Below are 15831 nucleotides of genomic sequence, written 5' to 3'. Positions count from 1 at the left end.
TAAAATTCCAAGGAGAAGGCAAGACTATAAAAAAAATCACTCAGAACATCTCTGATATAAACTTGGACGCTCTGTAGAACACACACCCTATGATTACTGGCATCTCAACATAGAAAATTAAATAAGGGGTGTGGCTCATTTTTCCATTCAATTTTATTACCAGTAAACACTTCCTTTGCTGTAAACTGATGAGCTATTAAAAGGCTAACATTCTCTCTTTGCTCCCCACAAACACTAAATCCACATGGATCTGAAATATATGAAACCAGAAGCAAGCAAGCATCTAGGATACCGCTCTCTGGTTTCTCCTATCAAAACCCATGGGACCTTCTCTGATATAATATTTTTAATGTTTATTCCTCTGTGAAGGACATCTATGTTTTAAATGGTCCAGTAAATTTTGCCCATTTATGCACTAATAAATTATACACCTAGGTTCTAATGCTGATGGCTTGCCAATTTTAACAATTACTTGCAGCTGCAAATTTTAACACATGATATTCTAGTTAATGTCTTGCCAAACAGCTGAAAGAACTAATTGCCAGAGTGCAGTGTGTTGGTGGACCTCTTGCTTACAAGCTTCCTTTGAGGCCAACTTGTGAGCTATCAAGACATGGCATAACATTCTTCCTTTTCTAGCCCCAAAATACAAATTAAAACATCTGAATGACAAAATTCACATGGATTCTTCAGAAAGGAAGGGCAACAAGAAGCCAGCAAACCCTTCTTATCCTACCAATTGCCTATAGAACATGTAGTCTAGTCAGTCACATGGAGCAGAAAATTACCTAGAAAATGCATTGTGTGTCTTGTTTTTCACTGAAAATATTCAGCCCATCAAGAGGACAAAAATCTTTGGTCAGCACATTAAACGTGTTGCCTTGAGGCAAAAACAGAGAGATAACAAGGGAGCAGTATCTGTAATTTCAACAACTGAATTATGTCTTCAACTGAAAATCCTGGAAACAAGAGAACATTTTCTTCAACAAATTGCTTAAAATATCAAATAAATCCAAATTCCTGGATTTGTTTCATATTAAATTATTATCTCTCTCATATTAAATTAGTATAGTAATATATTTATTTTTATTTATATATTATATTAATTTAATGAGACACGAAGATAAGCTAGAAAGCATTTTAAAAGAGGTTGAGAAACAAGATATCCTATAGAATATAGCCACTTGGTTTCACACAAAAGCAGACTGCAAGGAAACTATTAACATTAAAAGGTATGACCTTTTACTCTGTACCAAAGTAAGCAGCATTACAAGATAGCAGGATTCAAAACTCTTAATTTTCTCTCCCTCCCTCCCACACACACTTACCAAATCATCCATCGGGCTGTCCACTTCTGTTTCAGAAGGTGCTCCATCCAGGCACTTATGTGGAGACTCTATAACAAGCTCCTTTTTAACGTTTTTACTGTTTGTTCTTGCCAGCATTCTCAAAAGATTTAATACAACTGTCAACTGAAACAATTTTGTCTTTTAACAACAACATGCCAGTGATCTAGAAAGTGAAATGCTCTTCCATCTACAAGCTGTGCAGAGTTCAAATTAGCTCTGCTACTTCACAGCAGTCTGAGTCAAGTTATGGTGGGAATGCATGACAGATGAAGGCCAGCCCCTAGAAGGGGGAGAGTGTGGGAGGAGGCGAATCAGCACCAGCAACACAAAACATTTTTTTCCCATCAAGTAAAATTAACAAATCCAGAAGTTTAAAATCCTCCAGGTCAGCAGATTTCCATAATTTAGTGTTTATCAACAAGAGATTCAATATCGTAACTCAAGTCAGAGCTATTACAGTGAACAGGACTGTAGAAACATTGAAATAAAGTTTTCTTCTTGACATGTGCCTGAAACAAGTTAAGTCTCCAGAGTCTTGTGATACAGCAGCTCTCTGTGTGAACACAACCAAACTGTGGTACCCAAGTTCTCAAGGTAACTAAATAAAATCTTACAAATGCTCTAGAGAAGCCTACATGCTTTTCACAAAAATGCTGAATTTTGTCAAAAGTTTAGAACACAAAGGAATTGTAAGGCATACAGTGAGGCAGATAACTAGAGCATCTATCCAACTGAACTAAAGAGTGAAAAACAAAATTTATTAATTATTATTATTATTAATTCAATTTCTAAATGGCTCAGGGTGATTTACACAGATAAATAATAAATAAATAAGATGGATCCCTGTCCCCCAAAGGGCTCACGATCTAAAATAAACATAAGATAGTCACCAGTCACAGTCACGGGAGGTACTGTGCTGGGGGTGGATAAGGCCAGTTAGATTGAAACTAATACAAGGTTAAGAACCAAGCAATCAATCTGAGGGAGCAGAAAACAATAATAAAGTAGAAATACTGTTATAATAGCCTATTGATCAGGCAGACCTGGACAACCATCTTGAAAACATGCATAGCTGTGGGAATTCATATTTTATATGTAATCCATATCCAGGCTGTTGGTTGTTTAAGAGTGTGATGTAGTTGCTGGACTGTCAGAATAGGAGCAGAGAGATGCAAATATAAGTTGCTGCTCAATCACAAAGCCCACTGGGTGACCTTGGGTCAGCCACTGACCTCAGGGTTGTTGAGATGATAAAATGGGGATGAAACCATGTACGCAACTCTGAGCTCCTTGAATAAGGGTGGAATCTGCAGGTGGGTAGGAGTGGAACCAGTGCAAAGCACGTCTCCCCGCAGACGTTCCAGAAGGATACTATGGTCAATAATATTGAAGGTCACCAAGACATCCAAGAGGATCAACCGAGTCGCACTTCCTCTGTAAATTTTTCTGCTCGGTTCTTGACTTGTTCTTTTTTGTAGGCCTGCTTTGTTTCATTGGTGTTGAATAGTTTCGCGTTATTGACCATTTGAAGTGCATCTTCTTCACTGTCCTTGATATATTCTTCAAGGCCTCTTTTCTCCTCCTCTACTGTTTGATGGACTTGCAGCATTCCTCTTCCACCTGAGCTGCGAGGGAGGTATAGCCTATCTACATCACTGTGGGGGTGCAGAGCATGATTGATGGTCATTATTTTCCTGGTCTTACGATCCAGCGTCTCTAGCTCTGCCTGGGTCCAGTCTATTATTCCCGTAGTGTATCCGATAACAGGTATAGCCCAGGTGTTTATGGCTTGTATGGTATTCCCGCCATTGAGTTTGGACTTTAGGATTTTTCTAACTCTCCTGATGTATTCACTTCCAATTTTTCTTTTCACTTCAGTGTGTGCAATGTTATCAGCCTGGAGAATGCCCAAGTACTTGTAATGTTCTTTCTCTTCCAGGTTCTTGATGTTGCTTCCATTGGGCAGTTCTATTCCTTCTGTTTTTCTTATTTTTCCTCTGTTCCTTATTAATGCAGCACACTTGTCTAGTCCAAACTCCATTGCTATATCGCTACTGAATATATGGACAGTGTTTAGCAGTGATTCAATTTCTGACTGGGACTTTCCATACAACTTCAGATCGTCCATGTACAGTAGATGGTTTAGTTGTTGTTGTTTTGTTTTGTTTTGACATTTATATCCCGCTTTTCCTCCAAGGAGCCCAGAGCGGTGTACTACTTACTTGAGTTTCTCTTTCACAACAACCCTGTGAAGTAGGCTAGGCTGAGAGAGAAGTGACTGGCCCAGAGTCACCCAGCTTGTATCATGGCTGAATGGGGATTTGAACTCGGGTCTCCCCGGTCCTAGTCCAGCACTCTAACCACTACACCACGCTGGCTGTCTTGCGACCAGGCCCTCTACAACTGCCTCCCTGCCAAATAGTATAAGTCATGTTGGGCAAGGATCAAGAGAGCAGGTGGTAGGCAGCACCATTCCAAGCAACTTGTCCACATCCTCAGGAGTCACGAACTGAAACTGATCCAGAGTAATCATATAAGAGAAGCTACTGGACGCCTCGGCATCAGACACTATAACAATTGTCGAATTTGAATCCAAGCCTGCCTGAATACGAGAGATTCTGTCCACAAAAACCTCATTTAAAACATCACCAAATAACTGTTGGTTCCAAGTACTGGTTCAAGGAGGAAGGGGCACACACCAGCCCCTTCACAACCCTGAACAACTCCACTGGACGTGAACTTGCAGACGCAATACGGGCAGAAAAGAATCGCTTCTTCGTCGCACGTATTGCCTGAGCATAGATCTTCAAATGTGCTCTATGTGATAATCTGTCAGATTCGAGTCTTTCTCCACTTGCGCTCTAGTCATCTACCTCACTGCTTCAACCACCATTGTTCTTCTGTATACCAAGGGGCCAGTTTCGAAGCAAGCTGGAGAGGATGCTTAGGAGTGATTGTGTCCACTGCCCTGGTGAGTTGATTGTTCCAATTCTCCACCAGAGTGTCGACAGGGACACTGGCAGAGCCGACACTAAATCCCTCCAGGACTTCTTGAAATACTATTGGATCCAATTATCTTCTCGAGAGGAGCATCCTACTGGGCCCCTCACCCCTGCAAAGGTGGGACGTGGTTGTGAGTCCAACTTTAACCAGATGGTGGTAAACCCATGACAATGGGAGAATCATAGGAGTCCCCACCCATGGAACACCACCCTGTTCAGAGTGAAAGACCAAATCAAGTGTTTGACCAGCAATATGCACTGGTCCCGAGACCACGGGATAAGCCCATAGTTGTCATGGCTGCTATGAACTCCTGAGCCACCCCAGACAAATTGGTCCCAAAGTGAACATTGAAGTCCCCCACCACTACAAGCCTGGGGTACTCCAGCGCCAAACCTAGTCCCTGCTAACTTGGCAAAGAGGCACCTTTTAATGTGATGATTCTCTTTATTTAGCAGGAGGAGAGTAACTGGCCCTATCTACCCCCAGCACAGAACCTCCAGTGACTGTTGCTGGTATTTATCTTATGTTTCTTTTTAGATTGTGAGCCCTTTGTGGACAGGGTTCCATCTTATTTGTTTATTTGTCTATATAAACTGCCCTGAGCCATTTTTGGAAGGGTGGTATAGAAATTGAACGAACGAACGAATAAATAAATAAATAACCTAAGACCAAGTCTGTCAGCTTAGTTAGGGACTCTGTTGGGCAGAAGGGCAATCGGTACACCAACAGAAGTCCCAGTCTATCCCTGGTCCCCAAACTTAAGTACACACATTCAATAACTTTATTCAGTTGTTAGTAGCAACAAGACAGGTCAAAACCTTTACCCAAGTCACCATTTTATAACAGGCTCTACCTTCCCAACTGCTATTCTGTGCTGTTAGCAGCCAAGGCTCTGGCAAAAAAAAAAAAAAGTTTAAAAAGTAGCTCCAGAAAGCCTAAAAACTGCTCACTCCTGCTCTATACCATCTTGTATTTGTTAGAAGAGGACCAGCGCAAGGTTTTTTCTTGTGGCAGCATCATAGTTATGGAATTCTCTCCCCAGATATAGCCACTATGACTCTTTCGTTGTGTTCATCAAAAAGATTGTGAAAGCATTTCTCTTCCAGAGAACACTGACATTTTTTAATGCTGTGGTTGCTATTGATAACTTAGCTTTTATTGCTGTTGGTTATATATTCTGTATTTCTCTCTCACTTAACCGCATTTTAGGATGTTTTTTATTATATTTATAGCCCACCTTGTAGAGGGCTATGCAGCAAAAGGCAGGGGATCATTTTTTAAAAAAAGAATCAATATATTTAATTCTCTTAAATGTACGCATCGCTAATCCCATGCATGGCAGCTCTCACGAGAAAAAGGCAGCGGTGGTGGTTAAGCCAGCCGGAGGCACAGATGCTCTGTGCCCAGCCCAGCTAGTATTCAAATAAATCCCCATTCTTGGGGAGGAGGGACCTGGCAATCACATATTTTTGACTGATCATCAAGGTCAACCAGAATTCATTAACCCCTGGCAAGATGTGTCTCTTTGAGTAGGGAGCTGCATGATCTGAGCCCTGCTACTACCAACAAGTATTTTGCTTTCATTCCTGCCAACTGTAGCTTGGCTGGTGGCAGGACAATGAAAAGGGCTACCTCAGCTGATCATAGAGGACAAGCAGGACTATAGGAATGGAGGAAGCTATGCCAGCCTCAAACTGTTTAGGTCCTTAAAATAAGATAGCTTGAGCACGTTCAATTCAGCCTGGAAATGAACAGGGAACCAGTGCAACTGGCACAAAATTGGAGTAACATGTATTATCAAACCTGTTAACTGGGGGGAAAGGCACCCTTTTAAAGTGGTGATTCTCTTTATTTAGTGGGGAAGAGCAACTGGCCCTATCCAGCCCCAGCACAGTACCCCTCCAGCGACTGTCACTGCTGTCTATCTTATGTTTCTTTTTAGACTGTGAATGCTTTGGGGATGGGGCCCATCTTATTTATTTATTCTTTATCTATTTAAACTGCTTTGGGAACCTTTGTTGAAAAGTGGTATATAAATATCTGTAGTAGTAGCAACTCTGGTTAACACTCTAGAGGACGCATATTGAGACAAGTGAAGTTTCTGAACACTTTTTAAGGGCAGGCCCATGTACAGCACATTACAACGTAATCTATATGTAACCAGTTTCCTTTCTCCAGGGACAAGTGCTGTTGGCCCTTTAGATTAAGCTGATGGCCCAATTGGCTACCACTACCACTAGGTCCAAAAGCAACCTCAAGCCGAGAACCTGATCCAGGACCTGATAGCACTCCCCTTGAGGAACAGGTTGAACCCTTATCACTGGCTCAGCTAGCCTACTGACCAAGACTACCTCTGTCTTACCTGCATTAAGCTTCATTTTGTTTGCCCATATCCAGTCTATTACTGACTTCATGAATCAGTTCAGACCTCCACAGCCTCCTTGGCCTGAGACAGAAAGGAAGAGAGCATGCAAGTTGTGTATCATTTGCAAATGCGTGACAACAAATCCCAAGTCTCCCAATTACCTCCTAAGTGGTTTCATATACCATAATTTTCAACAGCAATGCCGCATCGGCAGAAACGCCACAGTAAGGGGGAAAGGTTGAAAATTTTCAGAAAGCCCGCATAAACGCCACATTGGTGTAAATGCCACAGTTAGTGGGGGACATCATGCTTTTGTTTGTGTGTGTGTGTGTGTGTGTGTGTGTGTGTGTGGTTGCGGGAGCACTATTCTGGCTTGTTCCAAATTCCCGAGTCAACATCTCATTGGCATAACATCACAGGCAGTGAAAAACAAGTTTTTAAAATGTACCCGCTGCGGTGTTTCTACCAAAAATTATGGTATATGTTAAACACAGGAAGCAAGATGGAATGCTGTATAACATCATAGACCAGCAGCCAAGGAACTGAGCAGCAATCTCCCAACCGCAACGTAGACAGGCATCCCAGTTCAGACCTTCATAGACTCCTTGGTTTGAAAGGGTAAGGAGAAAGGGCATGCAAGCTGCCCTTTCTACAAATGGGTGGCAACAAATTCCAAGTCTCAAATCTCTCTCTCTCTCTTCATATGCCTTTTCCAATTGGGGGGTTGGCAGTCAGCAAAAACCATAGATCATGGATTGTCCCTAGAATCACGGATGATATCTTTTGTGTCCATTTCTAGCCAATCCTTCAGGTCATCCATCCATCCCTTCTTCCTCATTCCTCGTGATCTTTTTCCTGCTAGCTTTGCTTCTAGTGTTAGAAGTAGATTTTGATAATTTACTTCTATGAGGATATGTCCACAATACGCAAGTTTGTGATTATATGCGAGCTTTGATTATCTGTATTTGTTTATGTGTTTCTGCTTTTTGAAGTACTTCATTTGTTGTTCTGCTAGTCCATTTAGTCTTGAGTATTCTTCTGAGACACATCTCAAAGACTTCCAGTTTCTCATGTACTTTTTTCTTGATGGCCCATACAGAAGGAGAGACCAAATGTAGCATTTCATCATTCTGATTCGGAATTGCAAATCGATTTTACTCTCACAGAGCAAGATCTTCATTTGGTTAAATGTTGTCCTTGCTTGACCTATGTGGCTTCAGATTTCTTTTGTTTGGTCATTATCATGATAATGGTTTTTCCCTCGATAACAGCAATTTTCTACTTGGTCTAGATTTTTGTTATTGCATTGTATTTTGAGGGAAATATTTGTTTTACCGATGTACATTGCTTTAGTCTTTTGCATTTATTTTAAGGCCCATTTCTTCACGTGTTGTTATTTCTATGATTAGGTTTTGTAGGTCTTCCTAGGAAGTAGCTAAAATGACTGTGTCATCATGTGAGCCAGCATGGTGTAGTGGTTAGAGTGCTGGACTAGGACCGGGAGACCCAAGTTCAAATCCCCATTCAGCCATGACACTTGCTGTGTAACTCTGGGCCAGTCACTTTTCTCTCGGCCTAACCTACTTCACAGGGTTGTTGTGAGGAGAAACTTAAGTATGTAGTACACTGCTCTGGGCTTCTTGGAGGAAGAGCAGGATATAAAATGTAATAAAATTAATTAATTAATCCTATAATATCTTGGGTTGTTAATGTTGACACCATTTATTTCCCCCCCTCATCCCTTTCAACTAAGGCATCTTGTATTATTTTCTCTGAATAGAGATTTTAGAGTATGCTAGAGAGGATGCATCCTTTTTGGACTCCTCTTTTAATGTCTATCCAGTCTGTTTCTTCAATTTTTTTTTTTGGTTCCGGTATGCATCCTTAATAATGTCAATATCTCTTATATCAAGTCCTATGCTATATAACATCTCTATTAGCTTGTCGTGCTTGAGTCTATCAAATGCTTTTTCATAGTCGATAAAGCTAAGAAAAGCAGTCTCAAATGGGTGGCAACAAATCTCAATATGGTTTCATGTAGATGTAATTTATTTATAATTTATTTACTACATGTTTATACCACCTTTCTGCCTTGACAAAGGCACCCAAAGCGGTTTACAATATTAAAGGAAGCAAACAACAGAAGAGTAATAAAATGTTGTCTCAGGCTGTTGGTCTTTTCAGGAATTGGGGACAAGAGCTCCCTGGCCTGGGTGCCTGCTTTCATGCCTTCCTCTCAGGGCACACTGGTCTTTCCGTACTCCTGGGAAGGTGGGGGGAAGCAACACAGGGAACAAAATGGAGTACTCCAGGACACCATATGCCTACTGCCAAAGGCCTCAAGGGAGCAGTCCCACAGCATCATCTTCCAGAATCCCTAGTCCCAATCCAAATATGATTTCCAGGAGAATATCTTGGCTGACTGTTTATAAAGCTGCAAAGAAATCTAGAAAATCCAACAGGGATACACTCCTCATCTAGCTCTTATCATCCAACTAAGGCTCAGTCCATAATTAGATTGGATGCTGGATTTAAACAGGCTGGCATAATCAGTTTCATACAGAAAAACCTGGAGTTTAGAGGCCACCATGTCCATTAGCACTTTGCCAAAAATGGAATGTTAAATTATGATTGGCAATTATCCAATACAGTGGAGCAAGTAAGAGTTTTTTCAACTGCAGTCTCACCACTGCCAACTTTAAGTAAGTTGGTATCTTCGCCTCTAAGTGTGGATCACTCTTACCACCTCTCAGCCAATCTCACCTCTGGCTGCCTTAAATTCACCAAGGTGGACACGAGTCAAGCACTCAGGTGATGGGGATCAACTTTCCAAGGATTCTGTCTACATTCTTAAGCTGCTCAAGCTGAAAAGTATCCATAGTAAAAAGACAAGCAGGAGCCCAAGGGAGATCAGGTGGTATTGCCCTTAATGAGGGGTCAAGTTCAAAACAAATACAAACACCTTTATTTGAAAACTGTTGGATATTCAGTTCTTACTCTTTTCTGCATGTCCTGATGTAAAAGGCTTCCAATTACCTGGAATAGCTATTCTGCAAACAATTACAATGGTGGCAGAAAAGTGATAACTGTTTATCACTATAACCACCATGACATAGATACTAATGTGGAATATCCAAATTTAGTCAGCTTCATCATGAATTTACAAAACTAAAAAGGTTTTGAAGGCATCTTGTTTAGCTAAAAGTTGAGCCAAAAGAAAATAATGGCTAACCTCATTACTTAAAGGGGTTCAGTTCCTCACCTACTACCACAAGTAATGAAATCGCAAGTAACGAGGCATTATGCCTATGGAAAAGGGGGGTGAGGTTACAGAATGGACCATGGAAAAACATTAAAATAATTAAAATGGTTTACTGTACTGTGCTCCCATGTGCTCAGGGAGCTCCATCTGCAAAATGTGCCCCCCATCTGCAAAATGCTCTCGAAACCACAAACAGAAAAAATTGATGAAGAAAAATGTTTTGTTCTGTTTTCATTGTCTATCAATGGCTGCTAGTCTGTAGCCATTGTGAGCCACCTCCAGCCTCAGAGGCACAATGCCTCTCAGTACTAGTTGCAGGGGAGCAAGAGCAGGAGAAAGGGCATGCCCTCACCTCTTGCCTGTGGGCTTCTCAGAGGAATTCTTACCACTGGACTTTGGGGCCGAAGTCCAGGGCCTCCACACTCCCTGGGAACCCCCAAATTGTCTTTAGTCTGTCCTGGATGGTGTGGTTTTTGCCCTCAAGAACCCATGTGTTAAAAAATGATGCTTAACTTGCAGTGGGGGATCCTCCAAAGGCCTTTAGGCCCAGGCTCCTAAATTACCTAGATGCACCTCTGCATCTGGTGGGCCACTGTGTGAAACAGGATGCAGGACTAGATAGGCCTTGGGCCTGATCCAGCAGGGCTGTCCCTATTGTTCTGAAGAAATGAGCCACAAAATTGCTCCTCCTAATTCCTCCAGACAAAATGGCAGCCAGAAGTGGCCTCCACAGTCACTTTTGGCACTCTAGGAACCATGGATATGTGGGTTTTAACCTTTTTGTATGCATGGATGGATAATGAAACCAGGTGCCAATTAGACACCTGCAAATGCACGAAACTGTGTATAGAGAATCTGCAAGTAACAAGACTTGCCTATAGGCCCTCATTTCCCCAGGTACTGCACATTAGACATCTCAGATAGGACTTACAATTTATATTTATAAAATCAAATCCAAGAAGAGACCTGATATGCCTTATGAACCACATAGATCAGGATGAAAGCAACATACATCAAGTGAATCCCTAAGCCATCAGCTAAGCAGAATGTGTCAAACTGTCACATTTGCTCACAGGAATCACTAATGAGAATGGAAGGCAAACTGTAAAAGATTATACCATTGAGCAGTGCTCAGTAGTACTATTTGGACAGTGTATTTTAAGTGTACAGTGTGGGAGGACATTCTCTCTCCCTCCTTAAATCAGTCTTGAGATCCAAACCTTTCCCTACAAATTCTATTGTAATGCAGCTATTTGAAGTTGCTAGGTTAATTTAATAATGATACTAAGAAAGCTTCAAAAATTGCTGTGGTGTGGTCGAGTTTTATAATTGGCAGCCCAGAAGCCAAATTCAGACCCTCAAAGGGAGGCCTAATCTTCCCAAGCTGCCTCCTAGTGTTCTATTCTTCCTTCTATCCTCAAGGGGCTGTGAAAGAGAACAACGGCTGTGAGGGAGGAAGAGCAAAAGTTCATTCCCAAGTCTTCAACACCATCGTGACCTGTTTCTTGAAAGGTAGTTTGTTTTCATCTGGAATTACTGATCACTTTAGTATTTGGCTGCTATCCAGTTCTTGTATAAACATGCATCTGCACAAACTATCAGAATTTTCATTTATTTTCTCTCTCTCTCTCTCTCTCTCACACACACACACACACACACACACACACACACACACACACACTCTTATTAGAGATTAAAATGTGAACAGTCTGAATTTTTCCTATGCAGAGCTCAGCACAATGTCAATACAAACTATATATTAGCTGGATCTCTTGTGTCATAAAACATGGGCATATGCCAAGCACCACCAAATATACATCTTTATGAGTTCTGAGTTCTCAAAGGTTTCAGTTCAAGACATTGATGTGAGTTGGAAATTTTTAGACTTTAATAAGTTATGGGCTGATATGCAAGTTAAATGATGATGATGATCATCATCATATGCTCTGCACCCTGCAGTGATGTAGATAGGCTATACCTCCCTCGCAGCTCAGGTGGAAGAAGAATGCTGCAAGTCCATCAAACAGTAGAGGAGGAGAAAAGAGGCCTTGAAGAATATATCAAGGACAGTGAAGAAGATGCACTTCAAATGGTCAATAACGAGAAACCATTCAACACCAATGAAACGAAGCAGGCCTACAAGAAAGAACAAGTCAAGAACCGAGCAGAAAAATGGAAAAATAAACCACTGCATGGTCAATATTTGCACAATATAACCGGAAAATCAAACATCACCAAGTCCTGGCAGTGGCTTAAGAATGGCAACCTGAAGAAAGAAACAGAGGCTCTAATACTGGCTGTACAAGAACATGCACTAAGAACAAGTGCAATAAGAGCAAAAGTCGAAAAATCAAAACAGCAAGTGCCACCTTTGTAAAGAAGCAGATGAAACAGTGGACCACCTAATCAGCTGTTGTAAAAAGATCGCACAGACTGACTACAAACAAAGGCATGACAAAGTAGCAGGGATGATACACTGGAACATCTGCAAAAAAATACAAGCTACCTGTAGCCAAAAATTGGTGGGACCATAAAATTGAAAAAGTTGTAGAAAATGAAGATACAAAAATATTGTGGGACTTTCGACTACAAACAGACAAACATATGCCACACAATACACCAGAGAGAACTGTAGTCAAGACGAAAGAAAAATAAGTCAAAATAATCAACACAGCAATACCACGTGATAGCAGAATAGAAGAAAAAGTAACAGAAAAACAACAAAATACAAATATCTACAAACTAAAATTGAAAGGCTGTGGCAGAAGACGACCAAAATAATCCCAGTAGTAATTGGTGCCCTAGGTGCAATTCCAAAAGACCTTGAAGAGCACCTCAACACCATAGGGCCACAGAAATCACCATCAGCCAATTACAAAAAGCAACTTTACTGGGAACAGCCTATATTTTGCGACAATATCTATAATAATAACAGCAATATTGATAATAAGATTCAGCCATCCCAGGTCCTTGGGAAGGACTCGATGTCTGTATAAAACAAACCAGTCAAAAACACCCGTCTGACTGAGTAAACAAGAAATAACAACAATTCATAACCACTAGGTAAAAAAAAGATCTTTGCAACAATAAGCTCTGGTAGAAAAGTTCTTCATTTGTAAGTGGAAGACATCACTTGCTCATGCAGATTAATTTTAATTAAAATATTTATACACCAGTTTTCAATAAAGGCATTCTTAAAGCAGTTTACATAGCAAGATGTATGAGAAAATTGTTTTCTGAACCAAAAGGTCTCACCATCCAAACATATATCCAGAAAGACACCAGCAACTGAAGAGGCACTATGCTGCATTAAATAAGGACAGTTCTCCTCTGCTAAATATAAGAGAGACCACTTTAATGTACCCTCAACTGAGCTTTGAAGCCATGAGATGACTGGATTTTGAACCTTAGTGAACTTGAACATGCTTGGGAGATCATTGCTAGAAAACAAGTTTCAATAACTTGGGATGACCAAGTGCAAGCTAGTAAAATTTAAGTCTCACCTCAGACAAGAATTCACGGTGTAGAATTAGGCAAGCTGCTTACTTTCCACTTCAGCCCTCCCCATCAGTAAAATGGCACTAGTTACAGGGTGGTTGGCAAGGATATCATCATGTATGTGACAAATTTGAAAAGTGCTTGAACACATATTTTAAGTGCACCATGCTCAGACAGCCCAAGGTTTCATACTGGAGCAAAAAAAGTTGAAATATTTTCCAGGCTGCTGGTAAAGTTGCTCTCTCTTTCACCTCAGTATTTTCACATCAGATGAAGTAATGCTCTGTTTCTCAGAATCACTGCTCACTTGACTCCCATCTGCACTACCGGATTTGAAATGTCTACATGAAGCAGAGTCTACTTTTAGCTAGTGCATCTATTTTTTTGTATGGGATAATGAAAGTTTAAATTCAGTTTTGCTATTTTGACCAGATTTCAAGAAGAACAAGAATGCTGTGGCACCTGGTTTGTGAAATTAATGATTAAAAACCAATAACAGACATTATTTGCTTCAAACCTCTTTTTCACTATAAAGTATATAAGTATGTGGATACTTGTATTTACTTTTATAACATATTTCAAGGTCCTTCTCTCAAATAATAACAGATGGACAATGATAGGGTCACTTCCAAGTGAACTTGCACTGACTGAACATTACGGACACAGGGTGGCTGTACCTTTGAAGCAGTTTGACAGATAGTTATGCAACAGGCTCAGTCATACTTAGAATGAGGATGCAGTGCCAAAGAAAGCTGTACCTGTTATTCTTAGGGATGAGCACGCAACCGGCTGGCCCGGTTCGGTTCAAGTCCGGATCGAATTCATACCTGACCGGGCCAATTCGGTCTGGCACCCCCTCGAACCTCCCCCCCCCCGCCAGTTCGTTTCAGTCTGGGGGTTTTGTGAGCTTTAAAACATTTTTTTTTAACCTTTACTCGCTTCAGGGGAGTTCTTTGAGGTGGCAGGGAGATCCACGGAGGTTCCCCCTCCCCCCACCGGCCTCCCTTATTGCTGCTACTGTTGGCCAGTTTTTCAATCTGTTTGGGCCTAAGTACTTCTGTGCGGCAGCCATTTTGGATGCCATTGCACTTATGCAATTGGCCTCTGTGAGGCCTGGCATGACCCAGGCTTCACAGAGGCCAACTGCACAAGCACGGTGGAATCCAAAATGGCTGCTGTGCCAAAGTTCGAAGGCCCCAACAGGCCAAAAAACTGTCCAAACAGGCTGCTGGCAGCAATAACGGAGGCCGGCGAGGGGAGGAAGTACCTCTGCCCCACCCACCCTCACCGCCTCAAGGAACTCCCCCAAAGTGAGTAAAGGTTTAAAAAAATGTTTTAAAGCTCGCAACCCCCCCCCAAACAGTTGGGGGTGTTCGGTCCGGGGTAGAACTGAATCTGGCTCGAACCGAACCCCAGACTGTTGAACTGAACCAGCTCAATGTCAAGCCAGTTTGCACATCCCTAGTTACTCTGTGAGTCATGCAGCTGACAATAACATTTGAACAGGAAGGTTAGCAATCCTATTAATCTGTTTTGCTTTCACTCCATCATTGGTGTCCTTTAATAAAAGCTTTGTGTCAGACGTGTCTCAGTTGGCAGATGAGAATTCTTTCCACGCCCATCCATTCCATTTACTGGCTTAACCCACACAAGCCTGCAAGAACACTTTTTACTAACTACACCCTTTGAGAAGACTGCAACTATCAGGGATGTGCAAATGTTTCGAGTTCAAAACGTGAAACAAAATGCCCCTAAAATAAAGTGCCTGTTTCGAGCTCCTAACAAAAAACCCCCATCTCAAGTCACAACATTTCAAGTACCATTTTGGAGAGCTGTTTTTTCGGGGAGAGCTGAGCAGGCAGACCAGGCCTCTGCCCCAGACTTAGGATGTCAGCCTGCCTTGGAGGACTGGTCTACATTCCAAGTCTGGGGCAGAAGCCTGGTCTACCCGCCAACCCCAATCAGTAGGCCAGATCTCCTCGTAAAAACAGCCTTCAAAATGGCACTCGCAACATTCTGAGTTTGTTTCCTTGCAACAGCTGGCTTGGCTGCTGTTTCGATGAAACATTTCAAGCATTTTGTGTTTCAAGCACATCCCTAGCAACTATGTTTGCCCATAGACCTACCTACTATCATTCACACTTTCATAACCTCCATTACTGCCCTCTACATGGAGCTACCCTTGAAGATTACTCAAAAGCTTCAACTGGTGTAAAATGTAGGGCCTATCAACTGAATAGAGTTGAACACAACAAAATATCAGTGCTCTATAGCTTGCAGTTTACTTCCTTGCAAGTATAGCTCATGGAGCGAGTTTTGATCTAGAAAGCACTCAAAAAAGCAGATATGGCCAA

General features: G+C 41.6%; 1 protein-coding gene across 12 annotated transcripts in view; it reads right to left on the bottom strand.

Annotated features, from left to right (window-relative positions):
* Positions 1–15831, bottom strand: part of DOCK9 (dedicator of cytokinesis 9) — a 234727-nt gene that overhangs the window by 182339 nt on the left and 36557 nt on the right. Inside the window, exons 1-2 of one of the 12 annotated variants that reach the window (XM_053304832.1) lie at positions 6715–6741; positions 1329–1472 (exon numbers count right to left, since the gene is read on the bottom strand). The exons of 10 other annotated variants lie outside the window; for them this stretch is intronic. In XM_053304832.1, coding sequence (XP_053160807.1) covers positions 1329–1472; positions 6715–6720 — 150 coding nt within the window. In that variant the 5' untranslated portion in view covers positions 6721–6741. Of the gene's footprint in view, positions 1–1328; positions 1473–6714; positions 6742–15831 lie in introns of those variants that run through there. One more of the 12 variants, XM_053304852.1, reaches the window with a different exon arrangement.

The sequence above is a fragment of the Hemicordylus capensis genome, chromosome 3, assembly GCF_027244095.1.
Source record: "Hemicordylus capensis ecotype Gifberg chromosome 3, rHemCap1.1.pri, whole genome shotgun sequence".
NCBI classification, from domain to species: domain Eukaryota; kingdom Metazoa; phylum Chordata; class Lepidosauria; order Squamata; family Cordylidae; genus Hemicordylus; species Hemicordylus capensis.
This window is presented reverse-complemented; position numbering and strand designations above follow the sequence as displayed.